This window comes from Garra rufa, chromosome 24 (genome assembly GCF_049309525.1).
Source record: "Garra rufa chromosome 24, GarRuf1.0, whole genome shotgun sequence".
NCBI classification, from domain to species: Eukaryota; Metazoa; Chordata; class Actinopteri; order Cypriniformes; family Cyprinidae; genus Garra; species Garra rufa.
Genome location: NC_133384.1, coordinates 26639997 through 26657203, shown reverse-complemented (window position 1 = coordinate 26657203; position 17207 = coordinate 26639997). Strand labels below are relative to the sequence as shown.

Below are 17207 nucleotides of genomic sequence, written 5' to 3'. Positions count from 1 at the left end.
CACACATAGGCGAGGATGGCGGGTTTAGAAGCATGGCAGGAAGTGTGGGAGTGATTGGCTGAGGGATAGATGTGGAGGCGGAGCTCATTGAGGGGTGCGTTACCTGATTTGCCGACATGCGTTTGAGCCAGGACGTCAGCCAGGCGCCCGGCGGCTCCGCTGCCCCCACTCTGCGTTGACGATGAGGAGGAGGAGGTGGTGGAACCCTGGTGGATGGCCCGGCTGATCCAGTGCTCCATGCTGACGCTGCCCTGGCTGGAGGTGGGGGTACCCTCACCCTGGCCGCCCTCCTCCTCCGAGCCGGACGAGGTGTCTGTCAGGGGGGGCAGAGAGGAGAGGGGGGAGAGGCCTAATGAGAGTCACTCAGACCCACTCAACACTCAGCCCAGAAGGTGGACAAGTGTGATTAAAGTCAACGTGAAAAGGGATTTGCAACCCATTGGATGGATTTCAGACGAAACTAGAAAATATGTTGAGTGGAATACAGTTGTATCCAAGAGCAATTGTTAGGGTCACGAACCCGCCCCCCCCCCCCCAATAAATAACAATAATAAATCGTAAATAATATATATATATATATTTTTTTATTAGTTATTTATTATAATATTATTATATTTTAATATTTTATTATTACTATTATTTTTATTTATATAAAAAATACAATTTATTAAAATATACAAATGCATTAATTTACATGAACGTACATTATTTTTAAATTATTATTTAGAACTACTTATAAATTACTATTTTAAATTATTTATAATTATTAAATAAAAAATATTAATAATAATCAATATTTATATTAAAAATACTATTTATTAAAAGATACAAATACATTACAAGTTATTTTTAAATAATTATTTCTAACTATGTATAAAATGAACATTTTAAATATTTATAATTACCTGTTTAAAAATTATTCATAATTATCATGAATATATTTGTAGTAAAAATACAAATGTATTAAAATATACAAACACATTCATTTCCATGAAAGTACTTTAAGTTATTAAGTATAAATTATTATTCGTAACTACTTAAATTAAATGTTAAATTATTTATAATTAAACATAATTGTCATTAATATTTTGTTTATATTACAAAATTCAATTTATTAAAATGCACAAATACATTCACTTACATGAATGTACATTAAGTTATTTTTTAATATTATTTATAGTTAAATATTTATATTTGTAACTATTAATAAAATGACATTTTAAATTATTTATAATTATTACATTAAAAATTACTCCTATTATCATCAAAATATTTATATTAACAAAGCACAATTTATTAAAATATACAAATACATTCATTTACATGAACGTACATTATTAAGTTAGTTATAAATTATTATTAATTATTATAAATTATTATTCATAACTATTTCTAAAATAATAGTTGTGAATAATTAAAAATGATTTAGAATTATCACTTGTTATTATATTATTTTATTTGGAGGGGGGGCAATAACAATTGGAAACTAAAACTAACTATATGAATACATTTTTAAAAAATTATAGCTGACACGTCTTTATGATTTTTTGACCCATTGATGCTTTTCTATCACAAATCATTCTTACAATTTACAATAAATGAATTCATTGGATCTTGAAATGAGGGTGTTCTACAATGACGTCTTTTCGAAAGGCTGGCTGCATCTTATACAGAAGTAGCCTAAAACAATACCTAAATAGCTATTTGTCTATTGGACAGTGATATTTTCCCTGCCTACACAGCCTAGATGACGTCAGTCAGTCATTGAACCCCTTTGACTTTCAGAAATTTTTCACAATTTTTCTTTTTTGTTTCGCATAAGAAATAATGCCATACATATTTAGAACGACATGAGTGTGAACAAATTATGACAAACTTTTTTGGGAGAACTATCCTTTTAAGAATGTAAATAAGTCAATTTATTTTTGATTTCATGTTGACTTTAAATGAATGATGATTTCGAATCAGGTGTGAAGCTCACCTGGGGGAGTGTAGGCATCCATAGAAGTCTGTACCACTAGAGATCGGCGTTTGGACGGCATGGGAACGGCCATCTTCCTCTCCTTGTGTTTGGCTAGTGCTGCCTGAACTGCTTCTGTGTGGACATCTGAGGAGAGGAAAAAAAAGGAGAAATGAAATGAAGGGAATCTGTATCAACTGGCCGCTGACCTCCAAGCTGGTGTTTACAGTGACGTGGATGAGATGAGTCTCTTTGGCTGATGGTCATGAGAGTGTGTGACGAGAGCCAAGCCACCACCTCCAGCCCTTCTGTGATCTTGCAATACTGACTCATCTCAGTGTGTGTGTGTGTGTGTGTGTGTGAGAGAGAGAGAGAGAGAGAGAGAGAGAAAGAGAGAGAGGAGATGACACCATGGCTGACTGTAGGTTGTACCCACTGCTGCACTCCTCACACTGACAGAGTCACGGCCTCTAATAATCCAAGCTGTTATTTGGACTCTCTAATGAGATACAGAACAACATATTCCATCAACACACTGACTGTGTTTACACGCCCAAGAATAATCCGATACGAAATTGGTCATATTCTGAATTAATTACTCTTCAAATGCAGTTAAAGGGAACTAAAAAAGAAAGCGCATGTCTTGGTTTATTCATAATATATGCTGTGGAAATGCCTATTTCAGAATAAAGACATAACCAAAATATAAAGCTCAATGGGAAAACGCCCAAGACAAATTTGATACGAATTTGCTAATATTCTGAATAAATTACTTTCCAAATGCAGTCAAAGGGAACTGAAAAAAATGTGTATGTCTTGGTTTATTTGTAATATAAGCTGATTACACGTAAACCACAATAGCTGTGTAAATATCAGAATCAGAATTTCAGAATAAGGACATAACCAGAATATAGATCTTACGAGAAAACGCCAAGACTAATTTGCTATGAATTTGCTCATATTTCGATATAATTACATTTCAAATGCAGTTAAAGGGAACTTAAAAAAAGGGCATGTCTTGGTTTATTCATAATATATGCTGATTAAACTGTAAACCACGATGGCTGTAGAAATGTCTTTTTTCTTCAGAATAAAGACATAACCAGAATATAGAGTTTACGGGGAAATGCCCAAGAATAATCAAATATGAAATTGGTCATATTCTGATTTAATTAGTTTCCAAATGCAGTTAAATGGAACTGAAAAATAATGTGTATGTCTTGGTTTATTCATAATATATGCTGATTAAATAGAGTAGTAAATAGCTGTGTAAATGTCTATTTCAGAATAAGGACATAACCAGAATATAGAGTTTACGAAGAAACGCCCAAGACTAATTATATTCGAATTTGCTCATATTCTTATTAGTTTCCAAATGCAGTTAAAGGGACCTGAAAAAAGAAAGTGCATGTCTTGGTTTATTCATAATATGCTGATTAAATGTAAAGCACAATAATTGTGTAAACGCCCAAGACTAATTCGATACGAATTTGCTCATATTCTCATTTAATTATTTTCCAAATGCAGTTGAAGGAAACTGAAAAAGAAAGATCATGTCATGGCATATTCATAATACATGCTGATTAAATGTAAACCACAATAGCTGTGTAAATGTCTTTTTCAGAATAAAGACATAACCAGAATATAGTTCAAGGGGAAATGCCCAAGAATAACCTGATACAAATTATTTTATATTCTGATTTAATTTCTTTTCTAAAAGGGAACTGAAAAAGAAAGTGCATGTCTTGGTTTATTCATAATATATGCTTATTAAAATGTAAACCATAATAGCTGTGGAAATGTTTTTTTTTTTTTTTTTCAGATTAAAGACATAACCAGAATATAGAGTTTACAGGGAAATGCCAAAAAGAATAATCTGACACGAAATTGGTCATATTCTGATTTAATTATTTTTCAAATGCATTTAAAGGGAACTGAAAAAGAAAGTGCATGTCTTGGTTTATTCATGATATATGCAGATTACATGTAAACCACAATGGCTGTGGAAATTAGTTTTTCAGAATAAGTACATAACCAGAATACAGAGTTTACGAAGAAATGCCCAAGACTAACTCTATTCAAATTTGCTCATATTCTGATTTAATTACTTTCCAAATGCATAACTAGAATATAGAGTTTACAGGGAAACGCCCAAGAATAATTCGATATTAATTTGCTCATATTCTAATTAGTTGCCAAATGCAGTTGAAGAAGACTGAAAAAAAAAAAGATTATGTCTTGGTTTATTCATAATATTTGCTGATTACACATAAACCACAATAGCTGCGTAAATGTCTTTTTCAAAATAAGGACATAACCAGAATATAGTTTACAGGAAAACGTCCAAGACTAATTCAATACGAATTTGCTCATATTCTGATATAATTACTCTCCAAATGCAGTTAAAGGGAACTGAAAAAGAGTCTTGGTTTATTCATAATACATGCTGATTAAATGTAGACCACAATAGCTGTAGAAATGTCTTTTTCAGAATAAAGGCATAACCAGAATATAGAGCCTACGGGGAAACACCCAAGACTAAATTGATACGAATTTGCTCACATTCTGATATAATTACTTACCAAATAAAGAGAACTGAAAAAGTACATGTCTTGGTTTATTATTAAATTGTGCTGATTAAATGTAAACCACAATAGCTATGGAAATATATTTTTCAGAATAAGGACATAACCAGAATATAGTGCTTACAGGGTTACACCCAAGAGTAATTTAATATAAATTTGGTCATTTTCTGACTTAATTACTTTCCAAATGCAGTAAAAGGAATTGAAAAAGAAAGTGCATGTCTTGGTTTATTCATAATATATGCTGATTAAAATGCAAACCACGATGGCTGTGTAAATGTCTTTTTCAGAATAAGGACATAACCAGAATATAGAGCTTAATGGGAAAGCTGGAAATATAAAGCAATATTCTACAATACACTACAAAAGTCTTTTTTTCTGAAAGAAATTAATGCTTTTATTCAGCATGGATTAAATTGGCCATGATAAATATTTTTAATTATAAATAATTATCACTATATTAATTATCGTTTTACCACCCAGTCCTAGTTAATACAAATTTTTCCTCAACTGTGTGGCCTTGATGCCATCACCAGGAGAAACTGAAAGTGTCTTCAGAGGCTGAGAATGCCCACAATATGAGCAGGGACATTTATTATGCACATAAATATTACTGTAAATTTGGTCTACTTTGATTCCATGCTGTCATTAAAGTTAGACAGTGGTTTAAGGCCTGGTATGTGCTGTTCAGCAATACTCCAAAAAAAGTGAATTTATTGTTGGGAAACTTTTCTCAAATCTACCATAAATCATAAAACCTCATTCCGTAACGAAAAGCTCAATAAACGCTGTGTCTCATGACTACTGAACCCTGTTTTTTAATCTTTCATCTCATTGTGGATGAGTGGCTGTTTAAAGGACACACAGGGAGACAGATACAATTTTAATATGTACAGCTCATAGCAGATAAATCTCTCTCGCACACATATCATATATCAATATTTGTATATTTGCCCAGAGGGAGGAGGCCAGTGACATATCCAGGGATAAACAATCCATAATCTGACACACAAAACCACACTTTGTTTCAAATGTTTAAATACATGACATTTTATGTTATATGTTGTTATACATATACACACACACATACACATACATTACATTCACTACATAATTTTGTATATATGAGTATGTTAAAATGTCATGTATTTATATCATTATTATTTAAAACAGAGGGTGTTTTTTTATTGCTACAGAAAGAAAAATGATATTTTTTTCTTACCCTTGAGGTCCACTAAAGTTTTATTTTGACCTATTTTTGTGCCAACAATTGTGAAAGATTCATAAAACATTCAGTTTTGCAATAATATGGTATAAATACCATATGTTATATCAAAACTGATATTTTGAGCCCAGAAAGCTCACAGTGGAGATGCATTTTACAGAATGAATCCCCTTGATTTGTTCTTTTTCTCTTATTTACTTTCTCTTATTTGCTGCTGAACTATTTTTGTGCTACAGGAAATCTGGCCAGCTATATTTCCCATCATTCCGGTGTAGAAATCATAATAGATCACTCCTTGCACTGCTGGAATAAACTCCCCGCTGCGGTCCTGTTGGACTCACCTGATCGGTAACGTTCATCACGGGTGCCGGAGGAGCGTCTGCGGTGGTATCGTGAAGCGGAGGGCGCCATGGGTGGCCGGCGCTCATGTGCCATGGACGCCTCTAGCCCTAAAAGGACACAAACAGAGCAAAGAGAGGGACAATTACATGTCTCAGCCAGGGACTAATTTATTACATATCCACTTTATTGATCTCTTCCTGTAACACTCTCTCTCACAGACGGGCTAAGAGATACCCTGATACCTATCATTTTAATTGCTGTTTCCTTCTTTCAATTTCTCACTGGCAACCTACTTTCTTGTCTCATTCTATGTTCAAAGTAGCTTTTCTTTCCAAAATAGGGCCAGATTTACTAAACAAGGCAAATTAGCATTAGAGTGCAATTCCATAAAAGCGCCTATGGGAGGGGGGAATTCAAAAAATTCTTGCATTGATTTACTGACAATGCGCACATTGAAGAACACAGACGTAGCCAGATCATTTCCATAATGAACAGCGCAATCTACAAAGTGCAGCACAAATTACCACCTGCTTTGAGTAGAGGTCGACCGATATTGGTGTTTACCGATACCGATAGCTAGGTTGGACCACACTGGCCGATACCGATTAATTAACCGATAGTTTTTGAAAATGAATACTGAACAGCATTTAAAATAGTGATGTACTATTTTTTTTTTAATACTGAACCATACTTTGTAAATGAATAAAAATATTATTTATTATATATTGATCATTAAAGTTATTTCATAGTTCATTAATGTTAACAAAATATCAGTAAATGTTGAAATTAACACTCTAACAAGGAACAACACTTCTATTCTACGGCTTTCATTAATCTTAGTTACAAATGGGCTCATTGTAATGTCATCTTTACATTTTAACAATATGTAAAATTGCAGGTTCTATGCTTTTTGTTTATATTTGCCATCTTAAAATTAAGATTCAATTTAATTACGATTTTCAATATCAACTAAATATAACCATGCGTCACATTCTCAGTTTTCAATGCACATGGCACCATTTTAATATACATTTTATATAAAATTTATTGTGTGCAAAATTTACTTTATTTTTTTTTATTATATAACCAGGCTACTTTTTTTTAAACATTTACTTATTTAAAATAAGCGTTCTTTAAGTGTCGGCAAGTTTACAGAAAATAGTTATTGTTTTTTCTTTTTCGTTTGATTATTACTGATGAGATCACAGACAGTCGCTGCTTTAACCGGCTACATTCAAACGAATGCACAGATTTATTTCAATGTATCAGATGTTTTGTCCTGCTCTGAAAACATAACTGACTGTGTGTACATCGAAAGTAAAATGCAAAAATGCAAAATTAACAGTATACACACCTTTTCAGCGCTAATTCTTCATTGCGGCATCTGTAGTAAACGCTAAAAGATGTTTTGCGCTGGCGCAAGGTATTAGTAAATCTGGCCAATATTTTCATCCTGTTTTTTTTTTTTTCAGATTTCTCACCCCTTCAAACCTAAATGTTTTTGTTTTTTGATATAACAGTAATTGACTTGATTTGTATTGACCAATAATAGGAGTTTTATTAATTATTGGAAAGAGACTTTTTTTTCAAATTGAAACCATTTTTTGTAAGCTAATATATAAACATGGTAAATAGTTATTTAATGTTTCTACATTCTAATGTTTTATGATAAATTTAGTTTGAAAAATGTGTACAATTCCAAACAAAACAACACTACCAAAACAAAAGCAATCCAGAAAAACATACACTAAAAAAGCGATCCAAAAAAACAAAACACAAGCAATGCAAAAGAAAAGCAAAAAGCTAAAGAAAAAGACAAACAAAACAAACACTAGCCAAACAAAACAAAAGCAATTCAAAAAATAACAAAACACTACCAAAACAAAGGCAATCCAGAAAACACAAAAAAAAACCTGAAGAAAAGGCAAACAAAACTAATCAAACACTTGCCAAATTAAACAAAAACTAAGCAAAACACTACCTAAACAAAACAAAAGCAATAAAAAACACTACCAAACCAAAAGCAATCCAGAAAACACACACTAAAAATAGGTAAACATAAATAAAAAAACTAAACATAAGCAACACAAAAAAGTAAAAGACAAACAAAACAAAACAAATACTTGAAAAACTAAACAAAAGCAATCCAAAAAAACTAAACAAAACGAAAGCAATCAAAAAACTTAAAACACTACCTAAAATGAAAGCAATCAAAAAAAAAAAACTAAACTAAACAAAAGCAATAAAAAACAATTAACAAAACACTACCTAAAATGAAAGCAATTTAAAAAAAAATAAAATAAAAACACCACCGAAACAAAAGCAATCCAGAAAACATACACTTAAAAAGCAATAAAAACAAACCACAAACAATGCAAAAAGGCAAAAAACTGACTGACACAGAAGAAAATAAACAGATGAATAAAGTCATTACTATTGTCTTCTACGCAAACAAAAAGTATTCTTGTAGCTTAATAAATTACTGATGTCACACTGACTATTTTTATAACAATACCATAAAAAGTCCTTACTATCTTTCTGGGCCTTGAACGTGTCAGATGTGTTGCCGTCTATGCAGGGTCAGAAAGCTCTCAGAGTCCATTATAACATCTTAATTTGTGTTACAAATATGAATGGTTGAAAACAGTCTTACAGGGTTGAAACGGCATTAAGGATAAGTAATTAATGACAGAATTTTCATTTTTGAGTGAACTATCCCAGAGCAAAGAATTTTTAGATTTTATGAATAACATTTTCAAATTCTGTGAAAATCTGCAGAGACTTCTGCGAGCTTTGTAGCTGCAGATTCCATGTGGGCCATATATAGATTATGCATATCTGCCAATATGTCTATGCCAGTGCAGCCCTAATTGAGAAAAGCTCAAATATTTAATTCCAGGCACACACAGCAGCGATTGGTCGGCTATGACTCATATCAATGGCTCTTGTGATGAGCCAGCTCTGCACTGTTCTGTTCTGTTGTTCTTTGTTGTCTTGGATTCTGAGCGGAGAGCTTAGCACCACTCTGCTCCTCCTGGCAGATTTTAGGACACGTGAGACGGCCCAGGTTGCGCTCGGCGTTCCAGCCAAGAGCTCTGCGTGCAGGCCGGAGAAATCAATTTAAGCCCCGTGCTGACATAGCCTAAGACATCAGCTGGTGGATTTATTCATTCAATAAGGCAGAAGGTGAGACAGCAGGTTAAGTCAGAATCATGCACCAGCTCATGCAGCGGAGGATGTGATGGTGCTTTTCTGACTCAACTACAATGAACACACTGTCTTCCTCCTACTAAAAAGCCGAGGGTTAACAGTCACCGATCAATACTGATTGGGTTAACATCTAAGTACGGCTGTCATTCAATCGAGGGCAGCGACGGAGACAATCTCCTCTGTGCTGGTAACCTGATGCTCTTTAAAACTAGGATACACACACACACACACACACACACAATCAGACAGGCATTAAGGGAGGTGTCACTGTGTCACGTTCCCTTGCTCCACTGCATGAAAGTCTGATCGTTAAACGCAAGTTCATGCCTTTACAGGACTGTTAAATAACGGCAGTTCCCACAGGAATGGAGGCGTCGCGTTGAGTCTGGCGCATGCCGCTCTTCACGCCACAGTCTACGATACATGCTTTGTGCCCGAGCATGATGTCATTTTTTTTTTCACCGGGAGCCAGACTGGGAACATGCGGGCTGCCTGTTGCTATGGCAACAGAAGCCGTGCTAATCAACAATGCAGCCAGACAGCACAAATCAGAGACCTTCAAAAGTTACATAAATTTTTACTAAACTGTCAAAGCAGCGCTGGCTTTATTGGTAGGGTTGGGTGAAACAGCTAAAAATATAATATCTTAAAGGGACAGTTCACCCCAAAATGAAAATTTTGTCATTAATTACTCACCCACATGACATTCCAAACCTGTAAGAGCTTTGTTCATCAAGGAACACAAATTAAGATATTTTTGACCCTGCTTTCTGACCCTGCACAGACAGCAACTGCAATGTTCAAGGTCTAGAAAGGCAGTAAGAACATTGTTAAAATAGTCAATGTGACATCAGTTTTCAGCATGTTTGTGAATTTGAACTCTTTCCAACGATGACTAAGATTTTGAGATCCATCTTTTCACACTAAAGGTCAACTGAAGGACTCATATGCAACTATTACAAAAGGTTCAAACACTCACTGATGCTTCAGAAGAGCCAGGAGTGAAAACTTTTGAACAGAATGAAGATGAGTACATTTTTCTTATTCTGCCAAAATATATATATATTTTTTTTTTCATTTAGTACTGCCCTTCAGAAGCTACAGAAGATACTTACATATTTCCCAGAAGACAAAATAAGTTAAATTTACCCTGATTTTCCAATTCAAAAAGTTTTCACCACCCGGTGTTTCCTTCTAAAGCATCAGTGAGCGTTGGGACCTTCTGTAATAGTTGCATATGAGTCCCTTAGTTGTCCTCAGTGTGAAAAGATGGATCTCAAAATTATACAGTCATTGCTGGAAAGGTTTCAAAACCCAAAGAATTTGTGGGACCTGAAGGATTTTTCTGAAGAACAGCAGGCAGTTTAACTGTTCAGGACGAACAAGGAAGTCATGAACAACTATCACAAAAAAAAAAAAAATACTGTGAAAAGCTGTGGATCGTTCAGGTAACAACACAGTATAAAGAATCAGCTGTATGTAAACTTTTTATAAATTCAACTATTATTTTCTCTTGGACTATGTAAATGTCGTCTTTTATGTGAAATATCTTATTCAGGTCAGTACTAAATAAAAAATAACATGCATTTTGTCTGATCCCTCTTATTCTGATAAAATAATGAACATTTTGCAGATTCTGCAAGGTGTATGTAAACTTTTGACTTTTGTCTGAGTAACTGTAATAGAGAAGAAATCACCTCATCGTCTTCTTCAACACCATAAATTACTCTACCCAGCTCTTAATTTTAATGATGCTGGCTTGCTTTTAAAGACTAATGCCATTTAAAGCTGAAGACGTTTGATCAGCAGTGACTCTCTGCATTTTATCGATAGTCTAAATGCAAAGTATTTACTTCAAATGCTCTTAAATGAGTGACCAGGGTGATCAACTGAGGTATCATTTATTAAAAAAAACTAAACGTTTGATTTTTTTTTCCACTAATATTCATAAGAAGGGGTTGTTTCAGTTCAATGAAATGAGAGAAAAAGTTCTAAGCACCTTTTATGAAGCTCTTGAGAAGAGCTTAAAGGAGCCTCTTAATTCTGGTGCCTACAGTCACTTATCAGCTCATTTTAAAGCAGCACTGAAGAAAAAGCGGGCAAATAGACTGATTAAGTCTGGAGCCGGACCGGGTTATGGATGGCCTTGCTTCCAAATAAGATTTTCACCGGAGAGAAAAAAAGTCTAAATAGAGCCATTGGAGGTTCAGACTTTGGGGCTGCATTTAGACTGTCAACCAATTCTGAATTGTTAGCCTTTATCTAGCAAATATTGAATGATGTATGCACCATTTTCTTCCCGTAAGAGTGGGCACAGCCATTTGTTGATTTTTTGGGTCTGGCTTCCAGTCTCATCCGCATCCAGCTATTTTTAGCTGTACAAAACAGCTTGTTTTGCAGCTTGATATTACAAATAGGCACATCTCACTACTTATTTTAATGTATTATCTTAATTATGAACACACTGGTTTGTAGTGCAAAGAGTTTTAACATTTACTGCACGTTGTTGTTGTTCTTGTTATTTCCCTAATGAACCGGAAGTCTCAAAAGTCTCAAAAAGGTGGATATAAAATAAAATTTTTAACCATCTGGTCCACTTTCAGATGTTTCTAATCAGGTATTTGGTCAAATAATAAAATGGGCAATTAAATCCTACATGCCTGCATTAAGGTAGATATATAGGTGCGCAACCTTACCATCCGCATAGTAATGCAGCCTAGGATGCCCTACAAAAATCATTGCTGGTTTAAGTACGAGAGAGCGACTGTGAAATCCATCTGTTGAGATCTTAATGCCTAGAATATTAGCCCACAGGAAACCGATTCCCATCGCAGGTTTTTAGGATCTCTTTAAATGAGAGAAGAGAAGGCAAACCCATCTGCTGTAGAGAAAAGCAGGTTCTGTCAGCTGTTTAAACCTGTGCAAATGCAAATCTGTGGGTACAAACACTCTCTGTGACCCTCTAAATGTGAGGTGAGAGTTTGGGCCGCTTACCTGGAGGATGTGGCAGATATGCCCCGAGCAGTTTTGACCTCTTCTTCTCATATCCTTTCTGAGTGATGTCGCCTGCAAGAGAAAGCGACTGTCAAAAATGTGCAAATAGCCTTTATAAACATAAAAACAAATAAATCACAATTGCTTCGCAATGATAGCCATTTTTAGGTTGGAAAACGTTTCATGCTTTTTCAAAAAAGGTGTTTTCGGGCAGATCTTTGAGGAAACCATCCAGGCGGTGTGGGTGACAGAGAGCACATCCTGCAATGATTAATGTAACAAGGTTTTGTGACTTGTCACAAAGCATTAGGCGACTGGGCCGTCACATTTGCGTGGAAATTAAGAAAAGATCTGGTGCATAACGAGAGAGCGGCGGAGACTCGACAAGTGACAGAATAACTAAATGCGAGAGCCACGATGAATCAATAGTTCTGTTAAAAAACCTAGCGAGCCGCCTTGGTGTCTACTGCCTACATTGGCAGCTGCCTTTGAAGTAGTGTTGGGCGATTTGACCAAAAATGTGTATTACGCTATTTTTTTTAGGTTTTTGACAGTTTAAGTTTTTTCCCTGACTGTGCCTTTATATTAATCATAATGCATGAAACAGTTGCATAACCACTGCATTTTTATCACAGTCCAAACAGACTGGGCGGAGTCATTTGTAAATTTTATGGGTGTGGCTTCCGGTCTTATCAGTGTCCAGCTTTTTTTTAACTGTACAAAACAGCTTGTTTTGCTGCTTGATATTGCAAATTGGTGTGGCCTACCATATTATTTTAATGTGTTATCTTAATTATGCGCACACTGGTTTGTAGTGCAAACTGTTTTAGCGTTTAATGCACGTTGCTATTCTTCTCGTTATTTCCCTATAGCAGCTAATGAATCAGAAGTCTCTCCTAAAGGATTACTTCGGTTTCTTTTATTGAGGAAAAAGGTGGATAGCATGAACAGATTCTGATGTAAATTAGATTGTGTAATTCAAAATTTACAGCAAGACAAAATAGTCTGACATTAGCTTTGTGATATTATGGTACATAAAACGGACTGAATGAGATGCAAATTCACTCTCTGACAGCAGGTGGCGCTTATGGAACAGTAGTGAAACAGCATTTCTTTGGTTTCTGCTGTAAACAAAGCAGCGCAATGTTTTTGATTACTACATATTTATGCATTATACTGAGATAAAATTACAAGAAAATACCATCTTCGTTATCTGAAGTATTTCGAATTTTCTTCTAATATTTCACACATTGTGAACAGTAAGCTTGCTCTTTACGAGTGTTTTCACGACACATCATCAATCGGCCATATTGTCGGCACTGAACCAAACGAAACTTGAATATTTTACTTGCTGCTGAAAATGGTCAATTATTGTCATGTTTTGGGCTGTACTAATCGGTCAGACCGGGAAAAACATTTGGAGTACAATAGACTGCCAAAAGTTATAGCAAATCAAGAAGAAGAGTGCAAAAAACTGTTGGAGGAACAAAAGGTGTTTGTGGTTGGCCAAACTGAACCAGGATTTTCAGCGCAAGAATCTTGACAACTGTTTGTTTTTATTATTTCCGGTCAGGTAGGTGAAATATTAGCCTAATATCTTCATTAATACTGCCCATACATATCTTTACCACCTATTAACTTTAGTTTGTCAAAATATTGCACCCTTCCTGCTTACCAAGTCCTTCTCTCTATGATTTAGCAGCTTCCAAAGTTTTTTCAGTGGTTTAGACAGCATAAATTAGCAGAAAAATACATTCAGTAGTACATTAACAATGCAATCCATGCTGTTGTTTACATCCGTGTATCGCCAGTATGGCCTCGCATCCGGCAACCTGACCAAATGTAAGTGCAAACACTCTTTAACTTTTCCTCTTTGCCTTGTCTTCAGCGTCTCTGGCTTTTGTTAATGGCCATTCACAGTTGGTTTATTTGCTCAGTTAAAGAATTAAATGTGTTTTATTAATAGTTCTAAAAGTTTTCCAACCATTAGTCGAAAGTGTATGCAGTTAACAGGGATCTCCTTGCTGTGTACGTTGCTTAGCTATTTAAACTGGTATGCCATTTTTTAATAAATTCATATCATTTGCATAATTTAAAGCGGTTTACCATTTGAACAGTAAATGAAAACTTATTTCAGACTTTTAAAGACAAACAGCACACAAATAGCTCTCCTTATTTATGACAGAACACACAAATGATTCAATGCTAAGATACTTAGCAGCTGAGCTAAGCTACTTTCTGCTACTGAATTAAATATACACTACTGTTCAAAAGTTTGTGTTTTAAGAAGTCTATTACGCTCACCAAGGGTGCAATTTTTTGATCCAAAATACAGTAAAAGTAATATTGTGAATTATTCAGTTATTCAGTACATTTTAAAGGTCCACTGAAGTGCTTTGAAACATGCAGCGTTATTCTATGTGTTTACAAAATTTCAACTGAAACAGGAATAGGGGGCAGGACATATCAAGCAGTCCCGCCTCCTTTTTTAAATAGCCAATAGCATTTCGTTTATATCACAGCTTGGGCCAGAGCCGTTGAGCTCAGTAAAGCTGCGTTTGACAGCGTATGACATTCACAATCTCATCCATATCGCTGTAAATATAACATTCTGTGTAGAATTCAAACAGGTCCGACACATTTTGTGGTCTGCGCAAATTCACGCATATGATCTACTCTGTGCTACAGGTCTTCGGACCAGAGCAGACTGTGTGTGCACTGTGGCGGTTCGTGTGAAACAGCTCGAAACCAGGCTTCTTTTGCCTCAATGGAAAGCATATTAATACTGCCTGAATCGTTCCCTATCCCCTATATAGTGCATTACGTGCCATTTACCCCACAGAAAATACTAATTCAATGAACAAAAGACCCAATTTCAGTCGCAGCTATAGCATCTATTTATGGTGTAGGGGACGGCGGGATCCTTTGGATTCTAGAGAGCATTTAATTGGACAGAAAGTTTGATAAGAAGCTGAAGTGCAAGGTGAAGTCATCAAAATCACTGATCCATACTGGTGGAAGTTAGAGACTGTAAGTTTTAAATGCGTATATCTTGACTTGTAAATGTGAATTTTGTCACTGTTCTGAAACAAACTAGCTTAGATAACCTTATTAACATAACAATTAAATTGTGATTTCATGGGGACTTCAAATGTACTAATTTTCATTCTGAGACTGCAATGAAAGACACATTCAGTCTCATCTTTGAATAATAAGAAGGCGAAAACGTGGTGTCTTCAAAGTCGACACTGTACTGCCTACCTTCTAGGGCGGCCTTCTGAAGATAGTGCCTTAAAATACGGTCTAGGTAGGCAGCTCAATATGTTTTGTAACAAAGCTAATCTCGTCCTCTTCACCCTTGATGCCAATATAATTATGTTCCCGAGCACTGTATATGTGCCACACTGCTGTGATCGAGTGAACATCTACAGTTTAGAGCAGGAAAAAGTGACAATGAAGGCCGTTTTTCCCTAATGACCTCTTTAACGGGCCAATAAAAATGGCTGGGAGGCTAAAGGCTTGATGAGGAGGAAGATGAAGGGGGCTTTGGGATGAAAGCAAAGCAGAAGACGAAAAGGAAAAGGTTTTTTTTTAAACAGAGACTGGATGATTCATTTCCTCACACCCACTTGCCGCCAATCAAACTGCCTTATGTGGAGGTTTCTGCTCAGGAGATTCATAGCGTTGCCTGTCCTTATCTCGCTTACTTATTCTTTGCTTCGCACACACACACACACACACACACACACACACACACACACACACACACACGCACAGTCGCACACTCTCTTACCGTCTTATTCTCTCCTTGTCCTTCCCTGAGGGACGAGTCCCTCATAAATTTTGACACCTCTGCCTAAGTCTGTAACCATTAAAAGCAAGAAAAAACACGAGCGCAGACGACTCCGCCGTGAAGAGAGTGAAAACGAGGGCGGCGGGAATGACAGGCGGCTACTGGACAGTTATCCTCCAGGTGTGCGACACGCCGCTGTTTAATTCGCTGGGGGTGTGACGTTGGCTACACTTCTCACGTACTTGGCAGCTGCCAACCGAAAACATGTCTATGGAACAAAGAGCAGCTGTCAGACTTGTTGCGTACACTTCCATCTCATAATTTCTGAAAAAAATGGGAACAGATGTGCAAACAGAATCAAGATTTGTATGGAAGATAATATTTTACTAATTAGTGGCGTTTTCTATAGTAATCACTATTATTATAGCTTTTGATTATTTGAACAAACCACTTACATGAAGAACATACACTACCAGTCAAAAGATTTTGAACAGTAATTCTCTTCTGCTCACCAACCCTGGATTTATTTGATCCAAAGTTTTGAAATATTTTTACTGTTTAAAATAACGTCTTTCTATTTGAATATATTTTAAAATGTCATTTATTAGAATGATTTCTGAAGGAATGGTAAAAATACTTCAAAACTTCGGATCAAATAAATGCAGGCTTGGTTAGCAGAAGAGACACCTTACTGTTCCAAAACTTTTGACTGGTAGTGTAACTTACCTCGCTTTATTTGCGCAACAATACATTAGTGATATGTTAGAGGAACTTTTAGTTGTTCTCCATGAGCAATTTGATCTTCAGAAAGGGTATGTACTTCTATGTTTCTGCTGACGTATTTATATGACATTGGACTCCTCTGAAAAAGCTGAGAGTAACATCACACACCTCCAAAGACAACAATCGTCTCACATAGTCAAAAACGACATGAAGCGGCCAAGATCAACACTGGAAAACCTCTCTGCAGATCGACAGGAGAGTCAGGGCGAACGCTGCGGGTCTAAATAATGTTTATCTAATCGAGTTAAAAAGCACAGCAATCAAAACATCTGATTCTGCACAGGCATCAATGCAAATTACTGGAAGTAGCCACAT

General features: G+C 35.6%; 1 protein-coding gene across 1 annotated transcript in view; it reads right to left on the bottom strand.

The window, feature by feature from the left end:
* The window catches only part of dip2ca (disco-interacting protein 2 homolog Ca), a 145093-nt gene that overhangs the window by 60517 nt on the left and 67369 nt on the right, over window positions 1-17207 (bottom strand). Inside the window, exons 2-5 of the mRNA XM_073830585.1 lie at window positions 12317-12388; window positions 6112-6219; window positions 1982-2107; window positions 104-349 (exon numbers count right to left, since the gene is read on the bottom strand). Of these exons, the coding sequence (XP_073686686.1) occupies window positions 104-349; window positions 1982-2107; window positions 6112-6219; window positions 12317-12388 (552 nt within the window). The remainder of the gene's footprint in view (window positions 1-103; window positions 350-1981; window positions 2108-6111; window positions 6220-12316; window positions 12389-17207) is intronic.